Genomic DNA, 17,404 nt, shown 5'->3' on the forward strand with positions numbered 1-17,404 from the left:
TACTGTGTAGCTGTGGCCGAAATTTTTAAGTTTACGACCTTTTTCTTAGTAATTAAAACCCCCCCCCAAAAAAAAGAGTAAGATAACTTTTCGAAATTCAAAAATTCATTGAATGAATGAGTACACGTGTACATGTTTTGCCGCACAGGTATGAAATACGTAGAAATTCTCATTTTTATATTTGTTGTAACATATGAGTAATAAGCAAAAACTGAATTGTTTTGCTATTGAAAGCAGAGATGTTCTTGAACGTCGTATGTTGAACGGTGGGCGTGTCGCTTGAGCAATCGTGCTCCCCTGTTTTTTTTTTTTTTTTTTTTTTGATATTTACCACAGACAATACACAGACGGACCGACGTACATTCTGAAATCGATTCAGAATTCGATGCTGATTGAGACCGGGGCTCAGTGAAGTTTCCTTTTGGGAGTAAATTTAATCAGCTATGGACTTGATGAGAATTTGGTTTTACGATTTTAAAGGCAATACAAAGAACTTGTAAATTTAATACACCTTTTGAAATTTAGCGCACAAAATGTATAAAGGCAACGAAACCGACCAACAGCTGAGTGTTCCTAAGCAATTTAATCATTCAATATGCTTGCATTTACCTCCAATTGTTTTCAAGATCGCTTATTGTTTGGCATTATGTATTCACGTAATTCATTCATTCGTTCGTTTTTGCATGTTACTATAATCGTTTAACTGTGTGGGCGTTTTGGTTTGGTTTGTTGTATAAATATTTCGTTTAGCAATCAACGCAGAAAAAATTTCATCGTCAACCAGTTTATTTGTTAATACTTTAGTATTTTTTTTTTGTTTTGTTTTGCTTTAGCTCTTATGCCTCGTTTACGTTGATACTATAGATTTTTCAATATAAAATTTGAAAGGCGCTGCTAAACAATTTCATCGATGGAATCATCAGCTAGGGAATCGTTTGTTAATCACCCACATAAAAAATGTTTACTTCCTTCTACAGTATTACAGGGTCTAGAGTGTGACTGATTAGTTCTCACGCTGGAGAAAATATCTTTTCAGTTACATTTTTGCGTAAATCCATCGAAAGATGAAATTTAATTTCTATAACCCGATGTTGCAGGAACACGTGAATCTACATTTAATTGATTCGAAAGAAAAATGAAAACAAAAATAAATAAATTGCAAGCAGAGCTAAATAAACTCTGCCTAATGGTTATTCGTGATAATTTCGTAATATGTTTAATAATAAATATTTTATCTACATACGAGTTCTCAATGCAATTTGCCCGAATTTGCCCGAATTTGCCCGAAGTGAAAAAACTGAGCGAATTTAGTCAAGTGAAGGTCTTCTGTTCTGCCCATGGCCTTGTCGTTACCTTTCCATGCAGTTTTATTATCTTCGCTTCAAGTGGATTTAGAGCAAATTGTTTAATTCTCACATTGTATTGTAGCTACCAGGATAAATCCTGATCTAAAAATGCAAGATATAGTATAGATCTGTGTCTATGTTAACCCTAAAAAAACTTCGGAGGGTTTCTCTTCGAGCAGTACTTAGTCGAAACGATCACGAAATTGATTCGAAGGATTTAGGGCAAATTTTCTTCGTTAGTAATCCATTCTTTGCGAATGCCGAAATAGCTTTCTCTTACTTCTATTTGTAACGTTTCGAAGACCAATTAATTTCATCTGCCAATAAAACTACTCGTTTTAAAGAAAATTATTTTGATGACGCTTAAGCGATAAACGGCAAATCGCTAAACGGTCCATTCAGTGTTTTTTCGTTAATTCTTGCAACATCCATGCATGAAAAAATTAGAAAGAAATTAAATTCACTAAGCAAACGTTCGGTACCTTTTTCATCATCGGACGTACGTAACATCCACAAAGGATTAGGATAGACCCGCCTTTTATTACACCGAACGATTTCTGAATTCACTTAAGCTCGTCTGTCTGTCTGTCTGTATATATATATCTGTCTGTCTGTCTTATTTTTCTGCCTTCAACTTGCAGGTGGCAATTTTTGAGATGTTTTGATAAAATCTGGATGTCGACATGTTTTGACCCAAAGATGAACGCTATTGAAATTCGTTCGTATCGGATCTCTGTTTCGATCACTACCCATATAACGCCCTATTTTGAAAGAAAATTGCTTCGGATGGGGCAATTTTTTATGATGACAATCCATAGTCCACAGTGGCAATGCCGTACAAAAATGAACGCGAGGTAATTTGGATCACATAAGTCTATAAGTCTTTAGACGCCAGTTTATGAAGTCTAACTTTTAGTTCTTTATGACGAGAACGGAAAAATAATACAATTTTTTGAAGTAAACTAAGGTTGCTATATTTGGATCACGACAGTAAGATGTTTTGGCAACCCTCCTATGTACGGGTTTTCATGAAAAGTGTGCCTTTGCATGGAAATAATGTATAACTTTTAGTGTATTACTACCAAGCCCAGCGTGTAACTGTGCTAAGCGAAATTATGTACCGCATGATCGGTCTTGCCCGATTATGAAGTTCTTATTTATTTCAATTAGTTTTAATTATTTTCCACTTCTCGGTCTTTCACAATAACGTATATCTTTCGCTCACTTCTATGCAATTCACTGCAGCAATTGCATATAGAATTGTTTCAATTCTATAGAGACTCGAAGTTGCGCCGAAAACTCTGTTACGTATACGTATTATATATTAATGGTACATTTATGTTCAATTTCTGCATCCTTCAATGGCCTGCCAGAATTAATCAAAGTCCTGATTTGACTACCATAGAGTCGAATATCTAACATGAAATTGTACTTACAACATTTGTATCTTATACGATATTTAATTGAGGTGTTTTCGCCGCGCTCTACATAGAATTCGAATATAGAATTTACCAAAACCGTTATAGAGTCCATACAGCATTAGCATTTCTAACTTGGCTTCACTTTCGCCAATCAAATGATTTCTTTAATTTCCAAAGCAACAATAAATAAAATTAAGTTATATTAAAAATAATTGCAATTTCCTTAATTAAAGCAAAAAAAAAAAAAAAGAAGAAATTCAAATTACTGAAGAAGTTTCTAAATACTTATTGAATGAGTGAAAATTTAGCTAATTTTTCAAGAGTTTTTTCATTTCGCCGATGGTGCAAATTTTTTGCTTACTCTTGGCATCATTGCTTTGATCTGTAAATCAAAACCTTGGCATTATTTACACAGTTGTGTGTAACTGTTTTAATATTGCATAGAATTCGGTTGCCCATCACTATATATAGCGGTTTCAACTTTTTCGAAAGAATAAAGCATTACAACAACAACTCCAATCCGTATTTCGTATCGTAGGTTCGTATACTTTTCTGAATAGCTCTTCGAAAACAACCGATCCGACGATATATATGAAATACAGATGATCAAGTTATCTGCAAACTATCATTTTTTTGATGAAAACTCGTTACTTAAATTATGCACGGAGTTAATATTTGCGTGTATCGTTCTTATTGATTAACAAATTAAATTCGTGATCGTCATTGCAGCTCATGACATGCAACTTTCGATAGATACGAGCTTAATTGAACATTTTTCTGAAATAAAAATTATATATTTTTCATAACTATGCAGAGGCATTACGGCTATAATCTTATCTTGAAAAGTAAACGGTGGATTACAAATGTTCGCTGGCGCTCGCAACTAATGGAGATTTTTTTCTGACTTCGAATCGATTACTATGGAAATGAAAACATTTATACCTGTTTGTTTGTTTATTTATTTATTTTTTAATTTTTCTTTTTTCTTTCTGCTTCTTTTTGTAAAGTTAAAAAAAAGAAACAAAAAAATGCTCACACACTGGCAGCATTGGAGATAGATTTAAGTTGATTTAAATTGGGCATTTCGTTTTTCGTTTAAATTGAATGTCTGTCTGTCTGTCTGTCTGTCTGTCCGTCCGTCTGTCTGTTTGGCTTGGGGAAGCAGAAATTAAAAATCTAAAATATAAAAGTGAGTAGGAGTTATAATTGGTCACCAGTATTAAGGAAAAAAAAAAAAAAAAAAAAAAAAAAGAAGAAAACATTAAGTTGCCTTAGGTTTCAGTTTCTCAAAATGATCTAAACGTTGGCGGTTGTGGTGGTGGTGGTGGTGGTAGTGAAACGTTTGGAAATGTTCTTAGCAGCTAGCTGTGCGGCTAGTAAGCCTAAGCGTACCCAACCTTAATTTTGTTGCTTTTTTGATTATAAGCAAATATTTAAGTATGTGCAACATGTTGTTGTTGTTGCCTGTTGTTGGTTAAATGTGACATTTATGCTAAAGGGTCAACATACTTAATATACGAATATGTTTATGTGTGCATGTGTGAATGCATGTTTGAACACAGAATTCTGGTTTTTGGTTTCTCGGTTTATACTTTTCTGTGTGCTATGTTGTCTTTTTGCTGGCATTTTCCAATAAACATGATCGGTTTCCACACCGACCAAACAAGCAACCAACCATTTATGTATAATTGCCAACAATTTAAGTTGTTTGGTTTTTGTGTGTGTTTTCATTTATTTATTTCTATTTCGTTTTTTTTTTTATTTTTTCGTGTTTTTGTTTTGTTTTTCCGAAAGAGTTTTCAATTACCAAGCTTCGCTTAACCATATATAGCAAATTTGTGTATTTCGAATTATGCTTTCCACCCACCTCCCTCTCGCTACTAAATGTGTCGATACTTCTGTCCGGTCCAACCCAAGCTGCAGTGAAATCAAAAAAAAAAAAAAAAAAAGAAACGAAGAAAATTTAAAAAAAATTATTTACCATTATAAGCATGTACTCGTGCATGCCATAAACTGCCATTTTCAGACTGTCTACTTGGCTATGTTAGCCAAGTGAAGTGAAGTGAAGTGAAGTGGTTTTCTTTTTTCATTTTTTTCAATTTTTCAATTTTTTTTTTTTTTTTTTTTTTTTTTTTTTTTTCGTTTTTGTTCTCTCCTTTATAAACTGTTGTTATTGTTACCGTATTGTGTCATATAATATTGTCTCATTTGTTGCCTTTTACCCACAATTATCTAATGTTAGCCATCATCGCCATCTTGTCTCCAAATGCGTTAGAGTTCAGCGTTTATAATAAAACAATATATATATATATATACATATATGTATAGATAGATATATATATATTTGTATATATTTGTTATTTATTTTGTGAAAAAAACCTCTCGTTTAGCCATACACAAAGACGAGATTCTATATAACGATAACCGACAGATAATGAGGTATTTAATGTGTCATTTATTTTATTTAAGTAATTTCCTGCGGACAGCTATTTATTTATTTTTAAATGCTCAGTAAAAAAAAAAAAAAAAACTCATGTCCATTCTCAGATAATTCTGAGAGATAACGATAAGCTTCACTTAATGATGGTTTCAAACTCTTTCTTTTCTTTCTTTCGCTAATTTTTCTTTATTTTTGCTAACTTTTCGCTAAGAAAAACAATTTTTAAAAATATTGCATCCATGCGTAAGTCCCTCGTAAACTTTCGACACGTAGCATTAGAAATTGTTTCGTTCCATTTGCACATGTGCGAATTCCGAAGAAGCGATAGAGTTTAGTTTTAAGCAAGACTTAATTCGATTCACTTTTCGCGCTATTTTGGTTTGGGCAATATTTTCCCAGCATAAGCGCATTACTACAAAGATAAGTAATCGAATCAACGACCGCGCTTCAAATAAAATGCAATTGTTATGTTAATGTGTTTGTGTAGATAAATCCCAGTATTGGAGCACAACAATAAAGCGGGCAATTAACGGTAAAGTGTCTTATTGATTCTATGCATATGTGTTGAAACAGTTAAATAATCAATATAAATATTTTATCCAATACTTTTATGTGCCATATAATAGTTGAAGTCGACTAAGCGAAATTTCATTTAATTAATGTAATACTTAAGAAAATATTTAATGAAACATAGCCCACGCGATGTTAATTTCTTACACGATACGTAACAGAACGATCAATAAGTGCCAGAAAGAAGTAAAACACAATTCGCGTTTATTCATCATTCCTTCCACATTTCGATGCTTTTCCTATGAAACGATTTGTCAACGCACTCAAAACGCTGCACCTGCTTGCGAAAGTCGACTTAAATCGACTCCTTTAAATTAACACTTTTTTTTTTTTTTTTTTTTTTGGAGGCGAGATCTCAACAATACAGTGGCCGGAATTCAAACTTCAAAGTTCAATTAACGGCCGTTGCATAGCCACGGACCCGGCTACGCGGTATATTTTTCTATCAAGAATACTCATTCAATTACAGATTCAATTTCTAAAGTGAAACCTCTAAAGCGTTGTTATAGTTGGTTGGTGTTTTCTAATTCGAAAGTTTTCAACCATATCTGTCGGTTCTCTATGTCTTCCTTTATGCAATCGCCTACCGCGAAGAGATAATCAGCGAAATTTAAAAGTGTTATATATTAGATGTATACGCAGACCGCATACTAATTTATCAGTCTGTATATCTCAGAACTACGTTAGAAAGGAAAACATAACACGATGAGCGTTTCGGTCCCCAAAAACCGCCTCCTCACGCAAAAATATTCATTAAAGATGGTAAACACTTTACTTTTCGATATGTTTAAAAAGTCAGTTATCTCTTGCAACTCAATTTTCCGATTATCGAGAATAATTTTGAACAACTTTTTGATGTTGACTGGTGCAATCACCTTTTCTGAACATTTAGTGCGTCCGGGATCATTGAAGTCCCGTTTAAAGAACGTAAATCGCCAATAACTTGTTGTTTGCCATAAGATTTTTCAAGGCAAAGTTGAGAGGAAACCAACTTCGCTTAAAGCGTTTTAATGACGTGAAATTTTTCCAACCAGAGTCAAGATGATTTTAAATTTAATATGAATTTGTTGTCGGTGTCGTTATCTACGTCTCAGACCCGATGCCAACCAATTGGCCAAGGCGTTATTTAAGTACCTACATGTAATTCGTACAACAAGCGATTACGTAGATTAAATGACTTTTGCCCTGGAAACTTTATAAGAGCAGCAATAATTTCATCAAAACTTTATTTATTTTTATTTTTTTTTTTTTACGGTTAAATTATTTCGAATTTATCGTTTCATTGTTGATCGTGATAATAAAAGCGTTCTCGTGGTATTATTTCAATTTCAATAAATTATCGATGTAAAGAATGAAAGTAGAAGAGTAACAATATATACATATATGCATACATACATACAAATACGCACATATGCATACGCATGTATAAAAATCGAAAGATATATTAAAGCTATATGAGTTGGCCACATAATACCAACAAGCCTTATGGGCTCGTGTGAGGTGAGCTCTTATTTCTTCATCTTTTAAATTTTAAATTGAGAGAGATGATATAAATTCCGGAATTTTTTTTTCCCTTGTTCTTCTGCGCAACGGGAAAGAGTCGCAGAAAACCAAAAAAAAAAAAAAAAAAAAAAGAAAAAAAAGTATAATAAAAACCGAGATAAGTGATACAACAAGTGCAACATATATAAAAAGAAAAAAGAACAAAGAAGAAGAAGAAGAAGAAGAAATAGCACAGCAGAGGAGGGATATAAGAATTCGAAAATTTCAATTACGCGAGAAATGAATAAAAGTGAAAAAGAGATAAGAGAAGAAAAAAAGATGAAATATATTATTCTTGAACGTTAGAACTTTATTTGTGGCAAACGGCAGATGAGTAGAAAGAAAACTGCTTGGGTCTAACAGCCATAACGTCTATTAAGGTATACTTGTGGCTATATGAATGTAGGTGCGCATATTTGTGTGCACACGTTTACTATACATTCAAAAACGGAAATATATCAATAGATTTACTCGCACATATAATACTCGGAAAGTATATATATGTATGTGTGTATGATGGGCCAAAAAAAAAAAATAAATAAATCTATAAACTTTAGAAAAGAAAGCCACGTGTACAAAAGTGTACAAAAGCAAAAGGTTATGTAGGCAACCGATGTTGTTTACAGTGAAAAAGTCAAAAGTCGAAAAACTCTAAGTAAAATTATTATATAGTCCAGAAGAGGGTGCTTCTTGATGAAACAAGGGCGCATAGAGATAAGAGAGACACGACACGAAAAAAGTAATTTTGATATCCCAAAGAAATATTGCAAAAATGCTTCATGCATTTACGCACGCACACCCATACACACATTAACACAGAGATAGATCAACAAACAGTAAAAAAAAGAAACAAAGAAAATAAAAAGAGGAAAAGCTCGCATAAGTTTAGTTACAATACAAAGGGCAAAGAGTTTACTTGTATAGGCAGCTACACCTAAGTATATATTTAGCGGCTAACACGCACTGCAACACAAATCGAGTTAAAGTATACACATACACATGCACAAATTTTAATTCCCGAAAACACAAAGTTTCAGTGGGTGGTTAAAGATTGCATCAACATTAAGAAATAACGTCCTGTTTGAATATTCCGGCGATCAGTCTTTGTTTAAAATTTCACGATCAGTCAGTCGCCTTTACAATAAGAGCGATTACGGTGTAGAAAATTCTTAATTAATAAAATATTCCCATACATATATATATATATATATTGTTACGCCTTTTAGTTTTCACGACACAAGCCATTTACGTAGAGATAAAATAACTAACGATTCACTTGTGGTAAGGATATCATGCTTTTGTTACACGTTACGCATTTGCTCCCGTTTAGCATATGAGCAAACAGCATACTAACGCTACATCGGTTAGCTGGTTTAAGCCGAGAATCCCAAGAACATAATCAAAATTGCCTTCTTCCCTGTTTGTCGCTTTCATTGTTGTTGACGTTGAGTTCGTCTTTAGTGATTTCAAGATATTTTTACCTTTTTTTCCTTTTTTTTTTAAGCATTATAGCAAATACCCTAAAGGATTGAAGCTTAACGAGATAAGAAGAAAAAGAAATTATGTTCAGTTTAAGACGAATCCTACAATTCCTACCAAATCAGAGAATTACCCAAGATTGTCTTACAAAACTTTGTACAGACGTTTTGCTTACCTAATCAAGACCCTTCGTAGGTGAACACTATAGCGCGGCAGATGGCTTTGTGCCAGTTTCACTAGGGGCAAACATTCTTCGGTGAAAGTGAAAGAGCGCGCATCCTATACCGGTTGAAAGGAAAACAAGTGTAGAGAAGGTAGGCTTTTTTAGTTCAGCCCGCATACTTGTAGGTTCTATACCTGTCTTTAACAGGATTGGGTTTTCACTTCAATGCTTATTTTATCCACAGTGTCAATATCGGCTACGCTGGGAGGTAATGAGCAAAGCCGTAGTGGCTTCTAATGGTCATCTTTGTTGTAATTTTATTATGGTAGTCTGCTTGACGAATTGATTGCATAAAACAAGTTATATGCCTAAAGCAGATTGATTAATATTGTCACAGAACCTCTCAAGTAAGTTGCCTAAAATGATTTTTCATTCCGTAATCCATGTTTTTTGCGAAAAATTTTTCCAAAAATATTGTACACGAAATATGTAAGAAAGACTCTATTTAAGTCACACTCTATTAGGTTGAAGTAAAATACTTTAAGCGAGTCTGCACGAGTAGCCATGTAAGTAAGGATCGCGACTACCAAGTGGGTGATTGCAAGGTTCAAATTTCAGTGCGGTAGAGTTTACTTTAGTCGCGGATATAGTGAGTGCTCGGAATCAGTAAACTGACTAGACTTCCCGTCACCTCTCGATCGTTTTCATTTTCCTCACCTCTCTCTGATCGTCATCATTTCAGACATCATCCCCAGAGCGACTGATCAAAACAGAGATTTAAGGTGACCAAAACCCCTTCTTGAAGAGCTCTATACGGAGAAATACGTCTACAAGTCTAATATTTTCTTTTTTTTTATTTGTGGAGACTGGCAAGAACTATTATAGTGAGAAGACGTGGGTAACTTTTCCCCTTTTCGTTTTTCTTTGCACTCCACTTTTTCCGATTTCATAAGGAAAAGAAGAGGACCGCAGTCAAAAAAAGGTGCAGGGGATAGCAAAAAGATACCTAAGGGCGACTTAACGGCTACGTCGAGTCACCGAGTAATTTAATAAACAGATTAAAAAGGACAACCAACAGACGATGCGATAAAATTAATATACATTTACATACATATACATAAAATTAATATACATAAACGTGAAAGTGACTAATACTAATATTGTTGCTATCGCTATGGCTGCTACTCTGACTGCTATTCTGTAATGTTATTGATGATAACGATGACGTTGGTAATGGTGTCACTGACGGTGATAATGACAATCAGTTGGTTGCATTGTTAAAGCTCAGTGAGAGGTATTGCTTTCGTTGTTGTTGCATTGTTTTTCCTTAACGTTATTAGTGTTCGAGCAGATGAGAAGCGGCAGGGTATTTCGTTTAAAGTTTAACCTTTTCGCTGAGGGTTAAAGTCGCTCCTCAAATTCTTCTAGCTTTCGTTTTTAAATTTTTCACAGTCTCTAGCACTTCCTATATTATTATATCACACTCGCGTCGCTATTATTTTGATTTTCGTTATAACATTCGACGCGCTTTTATGCTTTTACGATTATATTAGAAATATATTCGAGTTTTTTGTAGATAAAGTCTCTGTGGTTGTTTATTACGAAGAAAGGGGTTTATCCCTTAAATAATTAACAAACTTTACTGTTTGCTACTTATGCACATATTATCTTATATAAGAAATGACTTTCTATGTTTATAGCCTGCACCCCTCCCCAAAATTGCGATATATTTATATATATGTATTTTGAAAGGTTTGCAAAGGTTTGCAAGGTGAGCGAAACCTCAAAATGGTTGTCTTTCAGAGAGAGAGAGAGAGAGAGGGAGACATTCATAGTAATTTCGATATGCATTCAGTTCGATTGTCAATTGATTTCGCTCAGAGGCTTAGGCAAATGCTTAACTCGATTCCCCTCTCAATTTAGTGCAAAAATATTTTAATGCGGTTAGTCAATGCCTCGTAGGTTATTCAAAAGATTTTGAGGCAACGATTTTTTAAATTGGGTTCTTTCGGTTTTCAGCTTCACTGACTTCACTGCAATGCGCTGCATTTCTAGAATAAGGTGATATTAAATATTAAATGTTTCTAGAATTTTCGAGTAACAATATAAAAGCATAAACGAAACGTTTCTTGAATTTTAAAAGACTTGTAGAATAAATAAAAAAAAAAAAAAAAAAAAAATTCTTATTACAGAGACAATTTATTTCTCAATGTGTTCTCTTATTCTTACGTATAACTTAAGTTGAACTTACTTTGATTTCTATTTGAACAAGAAAAACGTCTCGTGAAGTACGTACCTGAAAAAAGAAAAAAAAAAGGAAAAAACAGATATGTATAAATAAAAATTCAAATGGAAACGGATCAAATTCTTAGTTTTTTGTTTTTTCTTTTTGAATCAAGTAAATGGTAAATAAATGGATATATCAAGTGTCTGATGTATTATCATCACCATGTGAAAGCGATGATTACATTGTGAGTAACCATTTAACTTACAAGATTTTGCTTTTTACTCTTCAGCAAATAGAAGTTTAACAAGAGAAACGATAACAAGTAATAGATAACAACGAAACCACCGGCACCCAATTTTCTTTTCATTTTCTTCTTGATTTTTGTTTTTTTAATAATTGTTTTAGCAAACGCACATAGGCGCACATAGATTTATAAACGACATAAAGATATACTTTTAAAACTCAATTCAAACCATATTTATAGAAAAAGAAAAATTTTTTTGCTCGGATCTATACTTGATTGTTCCTCAACGGTAACATCCAAGATTTTTTTTCTGGGAATTAAATAAATTACAATAATAATAATAATAATATCCTTAGCTTTACAAGCACCGGCCTATTGAACATTAAGAAATGCAAGTCTGCATTTTTGCATGGATTTGCCAATTTCTGTCTGGTTGTCCTTTATCTGTCCTTTGGTTGTTGCTCGTTAGAAGGATTCCGTTTTTAAAAGCCCGAGCTAGAACTGAGCTGATGCTTCATCGGTCTGCTCTTTTGTTAAAGCAAACCCGATCCACCGACGAACGCACTTAAAATAGGCAAGAGACTGTAAGTTACTATCCATGGGGTAGGGTCTGATCGAAGATTAACGATACTTCTTGAAGCCATTTAATGGTTCAATGCTTTACGAATATTATCTATTCACATCTATTCACGCTTATAAGACGCATAAGAAGGACAAAAAAATATGAAAAATTCAAATTCCATTAACAAAGAACATCGAGCGCCGATTTCATGTACTCTCACAACTAACAAAATAATTCACGAATTTTCTCCTATGGTTAGCTCAGGAACGTAAAGAATTTTTAATTTTTTATTTCTTCTTTTCAAGAATTATAAACACGATTATAAACAGAATGACAATTTCAATTTAGCTTTAGCTGTCTTTACTTGATGTATCCTTTAATCCAGACTTCGATATTTGACGAATGAAATGAAAAATATAACAACTTCCCACAATTAAATGGAACCGTAAGCTAAACAATAGAATAAGAAACTCGTTGAATGAAAATGAAACTGATTGTGTTCAATCAAAGCCATTCAAGTCAGAACGAAAAAAAAAAAAGAAGAAAATGAAACGGAAAAGGAAAGAAAAGAAAGAAAGGAAAAACTAAGGAGAAATGAATGAAATAACTGATATTCTGCCTTGAACTTTCTTGTTGTTCGCTCGTTTAACTTGTTTAACGTTATAGCAGCGATGTTCAGCGTTGCGAAATAGATAAACAGTACCAAGTAATGAATTGAATTGAATAATTGGTTCGAATGAGCAGCGACCCGAACCGAATCTGGGCTGATTTTCAAAATCAGAGTAAAAAAGAACTACGAAGAACCAAGTTTCTTCAACTTGAATTTACACGCATTGTGCCTAAAGCTTCATATCGATCTGTGAGATGAACCACTTTGCAAAGAATGCTTAGCGGAAGGAAAAGCATCCTATTCAGCTTTGTGTTGTTGAATTAAAAAAATGTTTACTCATAAAGTATTTCACTTTACAAGAATGCAATTTTTCAATGTTACAGTCAGTTATCCATCCGTACAATAAAAATTGCGTTTAGTTTGTATCCGTTTTGGCTGTTTTTTTTTTTTTTTTTATGCACCTTTTACTCATCCCATGTGATTGCGTAAATAGACAAAAGCCCAAAGCAGCAATCGACTAAATCGGGTCGTGAATTCAATAGTTGTGCAATAATTTCCAGCCGGATAGATACATATGAGGACTTTGAAAAAAGTCTAGAAATCTCAAGAGAAAATTCAATCTAATATTTAACGGAAGTGATGTTCATCAGATTTTTGTTAAGAAAAACGGAACTATGTTCCGTTTAAGCCCCATTGCGAGCGTCTGCTCTGACCGACCTGGCCCGTTTCCAACACCAACCTGCGTGCAAAAAGTTGCGATGTTTCTAACAAATTTTAAGTCGAAATCGCAATTTTTGCGATGAGGACAAAGCCAGCAATAGACACATAGACGGACAGACATGGCTTAATCAGTTCAGTATTTCACGTTGATCAAGAATATACATACCTCACAGGGTCTCTGAAGTTTCCTTTCGAGGGTTCCATACATTATGGGAAAAAACAAAAGTTGTGAGTTTAGCCCCATCCTTCAGTGATACGTATAGAAGTATAGAGTCAAAACAAGTAAAACAACTTTACTGGGCTGCACTCCAACATTAAATCCTCATTTAACGCAGTCGTGCATACAATGACTTCTCTAAGCAAATGAGAAGTACTCAAAAAAAATGGTCAAAAAGGTGATTCGATTCGAATCATTTTCAATAGCGTTTGCTCTTGGGCCAAAACCTCTTGTACCAACAAGTAGCGTATATAGGGTATAAAAAGGCGGAGTATTGAAATATGGATATGCGTATAGATATGAGCATTGCGCGTGACTCAACTATAAACGCGTAAATGAAGCGTATCACAATGGCGTACACAGGCTTGCAGTTCATATAACATATATAATGTATAATATGTAACTTATTATTTTTTGAAAATCGTTAAATCAAAATATGAATCTATTCCTCTTTCATGTCCTAACTTAAATAATAATTGGTTACTGAACAAGAATCTTCGCGTATATATTATTGTTTGTCACAGTTGTGGCCAAATCAAGTAATGATGACGATTATATCAAAGGTTACATCGACTTCGATCGCAGCTTGATGACCACCGACGACGATATGGGACATAACCACAATATTGACTAAGCCAGTGTTTTGAAAGAGTCGCTTACGTTTAGATTGCAGTCATATTTAGGATCTTCGCTGTACGTATACCTTAAGAGAAGCGAGTAAGAAACTTTTGCAAGAAAGTGCTAGAGTTTAAAAAAATAAATAAATTATATGCAATTTTAATCATAATCATGACATAGATTTTATTGGAACTGAAAAGAAAAATGCAAAAAAAATTCCTTTTTATCATTCATTTTTTTTTTTTTTTTTGTTTAAAGGCATTATAAATTTTTTTTAAAGTAAAAATGAATCACAAAAATTAAAAGAAAAACAATTATGTATATATATGTATATGTATGTATATGTATATATATGTATATATATGCATATATATGTATATATGTGTATTTATATGTATATATGTGTATTTATATGTATATATTACTAACGAAAGCGAAATTTTGTGATACGAAATAAGTACAAAGCGCAACCACTCACAAGCTTACAAATGTAGGCACACACACACACACACGCAAGCACATTAGTTCATGTAATACATATATAAGTATGTATAACGGAAAAATCGCAGACCAACGCTTGTATATATGTGCTTGCAATCATCAAAAGCTAGACAATTGGGAACAGTTGAAACTGCAATGAAGTGGAAAAAAAGTTAACGTTGCATTTGAGCGAGAGAGAAAAACATAATAATATTGGTAAGACAGACACGCAGACGGGCATACACAACAAGATGTTGATGTAAACAAATAGACATTATGTGCATGTAGGCTCTGTTGGCTTTTTATTTTATTTTAGCCCTTAGTAAGGCATTTTTGTTTATATATTACAATACGTACACACACACACACACACGAAGTGCAAAAGCCTAAGTTTGTTATTTGAATTCAGACGAAGCGTAGAGAGAGTGCTTTAGGTTCGGTACTGTCTGTTGTCAACGACAAACGGAAGCAGCTGCTGTACCAAACATGGTTGTCTCTCCGCATTGGTATATCTAAAAGCCAGTAAGCGCGTTTATGTTTGTGTATGTGAAGAATAATAAGAGTAGAAAATCATATATATATATATATATATATATGTATACATATATATTTGGCTACACATATATATAGTATTAAAAGTATATATACACAACTAGTATTGAAAGTTAGCAAAAATGATAGCAGCACAGTGAACAGAGAGAGTTCGAGAGTAAATACCAGCACAACACCATCAGCAATCATGGATGACGATGGAAATGATCATGAAATGGTGGCGATGAGGGCGATACCTACATTCATAGCATAGCAGAGAAATTGTAAAACGGAAACAGCATACATACGTACACACATGCACATGCCAAAGTTAAACACACAATATTGCTGTGTTCCTATACCGAGCGCCTATAGCATCCGTTCGTTCAATGTCGTTGCAAACCCGCCACCCATCTCTTCTCACTATCGCAGTTATAGTTATGCCTTCAATGTCGATGGTAGATTCCATTCTTTTTTTTTTTTTGTTTTTTTTTTTGCTCATGGCCCCAACAATAAACAATCGGGTGGCGGTAGCAAATGATTCAAATAAAATCTTAAAAAAAAAAAAAAAAAAAAAAGAGTAAAAGAAAATCTTTAGTTTCCTCTCTATTTGAAAATACGCTAACGTCGCATAATTCAATTGTAAAAATGCCGCATTGTCAAACATTGCAAACATACGTACGCCAACATATACATACTCACGCAAAAGGAATAAGAGGCCAACACACAAATACACGTAAAACAAATTTTTATAAAACATTTCTATACTCGTTAACGTTTGATTGAAAGACAATGATGCCATACGCTAATGTTAATGTTGATGTTGCTCTTAAATGACTGTTTGCTACTGCTACTCTTCCATGACAGTCTTGATTTTCCATAGATACATACATATATACATATAAACATACATACATATATCTATATATTTCCGACAATTTTTCGTTGATGATTGCCATTGTGATGATTTGTTAGAAATTTTCTAAACATATAACATTTAAAGAAATCGTGCGGAAAAATGGTGAAAAATTGAGAATGAAAAAGAAAAGAAAATTTAACAATGCGAAAATTTTCAAAAAATGTCAAATTAAAGTGCTTAGGCCTTAGCATAGCGTACAAGAAAAAGAAATAATTCAGAATAAATGATTTCAGGCGATTAAAAGAAAGGACGGTACCTTCTCAGCTCCAGATTCCCTTTTATAATTTTGCGCAATTGTTGTTTTCAATTTTCCGTCGTTTCTAATTGGAATCATGTTAACAATATTTGCCAGCTCGCCAAAACTTTCTTTGCAAACAGCTATCGCAGGAACAACGAAAGTATATCAAAGAAGTGATCAGCTAGAGTTTCTAGTATTGCCGTACAGGTGTGTCATGCGTCTCAGATGCGTCTCGAGACGAATTTGAAGAAAACTCTTTTTGTTTTGCAAAATGGTCGATACCAGTAATACAATCAATCCAACGCTTTTCGAACATTTCGAGATCTTCTTTATGAAACGATTTCTTGAGATACCCAAAATAACCTTCAGTTTCCTCAATAAGGTCATTATTTAAGCTAAATCTATTCCCGTGAAGCCTACTTTTGAAATTCGGAAGCAAGAGGTCTGGAATGGAGAAATAAGGAAAAAGCGGTCAGAAATTCGAACTTCAACTCATGAAATTTCATCAGCCCATCTAATAAAAATTCGCGATTGCGCCCTCATTGTTGTATGCACGATCTGGTTAATTTCATTTAGAGATCGCTTCGTCTATGTTTGCCAAGTTCACGAGCAATTAATATCTGCTCTTGGCCCTAGGGCTTAAATGGGTTTAGTATCCATTTTCTTCTTAATAGCTCAATGCATTTATATTCATTCTAAGCTGGCGTTTTACAATCAGTAGCTAGCAACCATAAAGCAGAGAAGAGGCACCGAAATTGTACGGCTTAACGTTTAACGTTTGTGCGTGGACTTGAAATATCACGTATCATTTGTCGTTTATTGCAAAAGTGAACTGATTAATGTACCATATATATAAAATAAAAGGTACATTCTTAGTTTATATTCCTTATAAATATGAGTGCTTATCGATTTATTTAGAAAGAGATGTAGAGAAGATATCGATACATGTCGTAATTCATTCAGAGTTTAGCTACAAAAACATTAAATTCTTGATGCAAAGTTAATAAGAATCTGTGCTATGTCTGGCATAATATATATATATATATATATATATATATATATATATATATATATATA

General features: G+C 33.5%; 1 protein-coding gene across 2 annotated transcripts in view; it reads right to left on the reverse strand.

The window, feature by feature from the left end:
• LOC119645097 (uncharacterized protein DDB_G0283357) overlaps positions 1-17,404 on the reverse strand; it is a 678,949-nt gene that overhangs the window by 70,036 nt on the left and 591,509 nt on the right. The window contains exon 5 of one of the 2 annotated variants that reach the window (XM_038044999.1): positions 11,022-11,257. The exons of the other annotated variant lie outside the window; for it this stretch is intronic. Coding sequence (XP_037900927.1) covers positions 11,187-11,257 — 71 coding nt within the window. The 3' untranslated portion in view covers positions 11,022-11,186. Of the gene's footprint in view, positions 1-11,021; positions 11,258-17,404 lie in introns of those variants that run through there. 2 annotated transcript variants of the gene reach the window in all.

This window comes from Glossina fuscipes, unplaced genomic scaffold (assembly GCF_014805625.2).
Source record: "Glossina fuscipes isolate IAEA_lab_2018 unplaced genomic scaffold, Yale_Gfus_2 1, whole genome shotgun sequence".
NCBI lineage: Eukaryota > Metazoa > Arthropoda > Insecta > Diptera > Glossinidae > Glossina > Glossina fuscipes.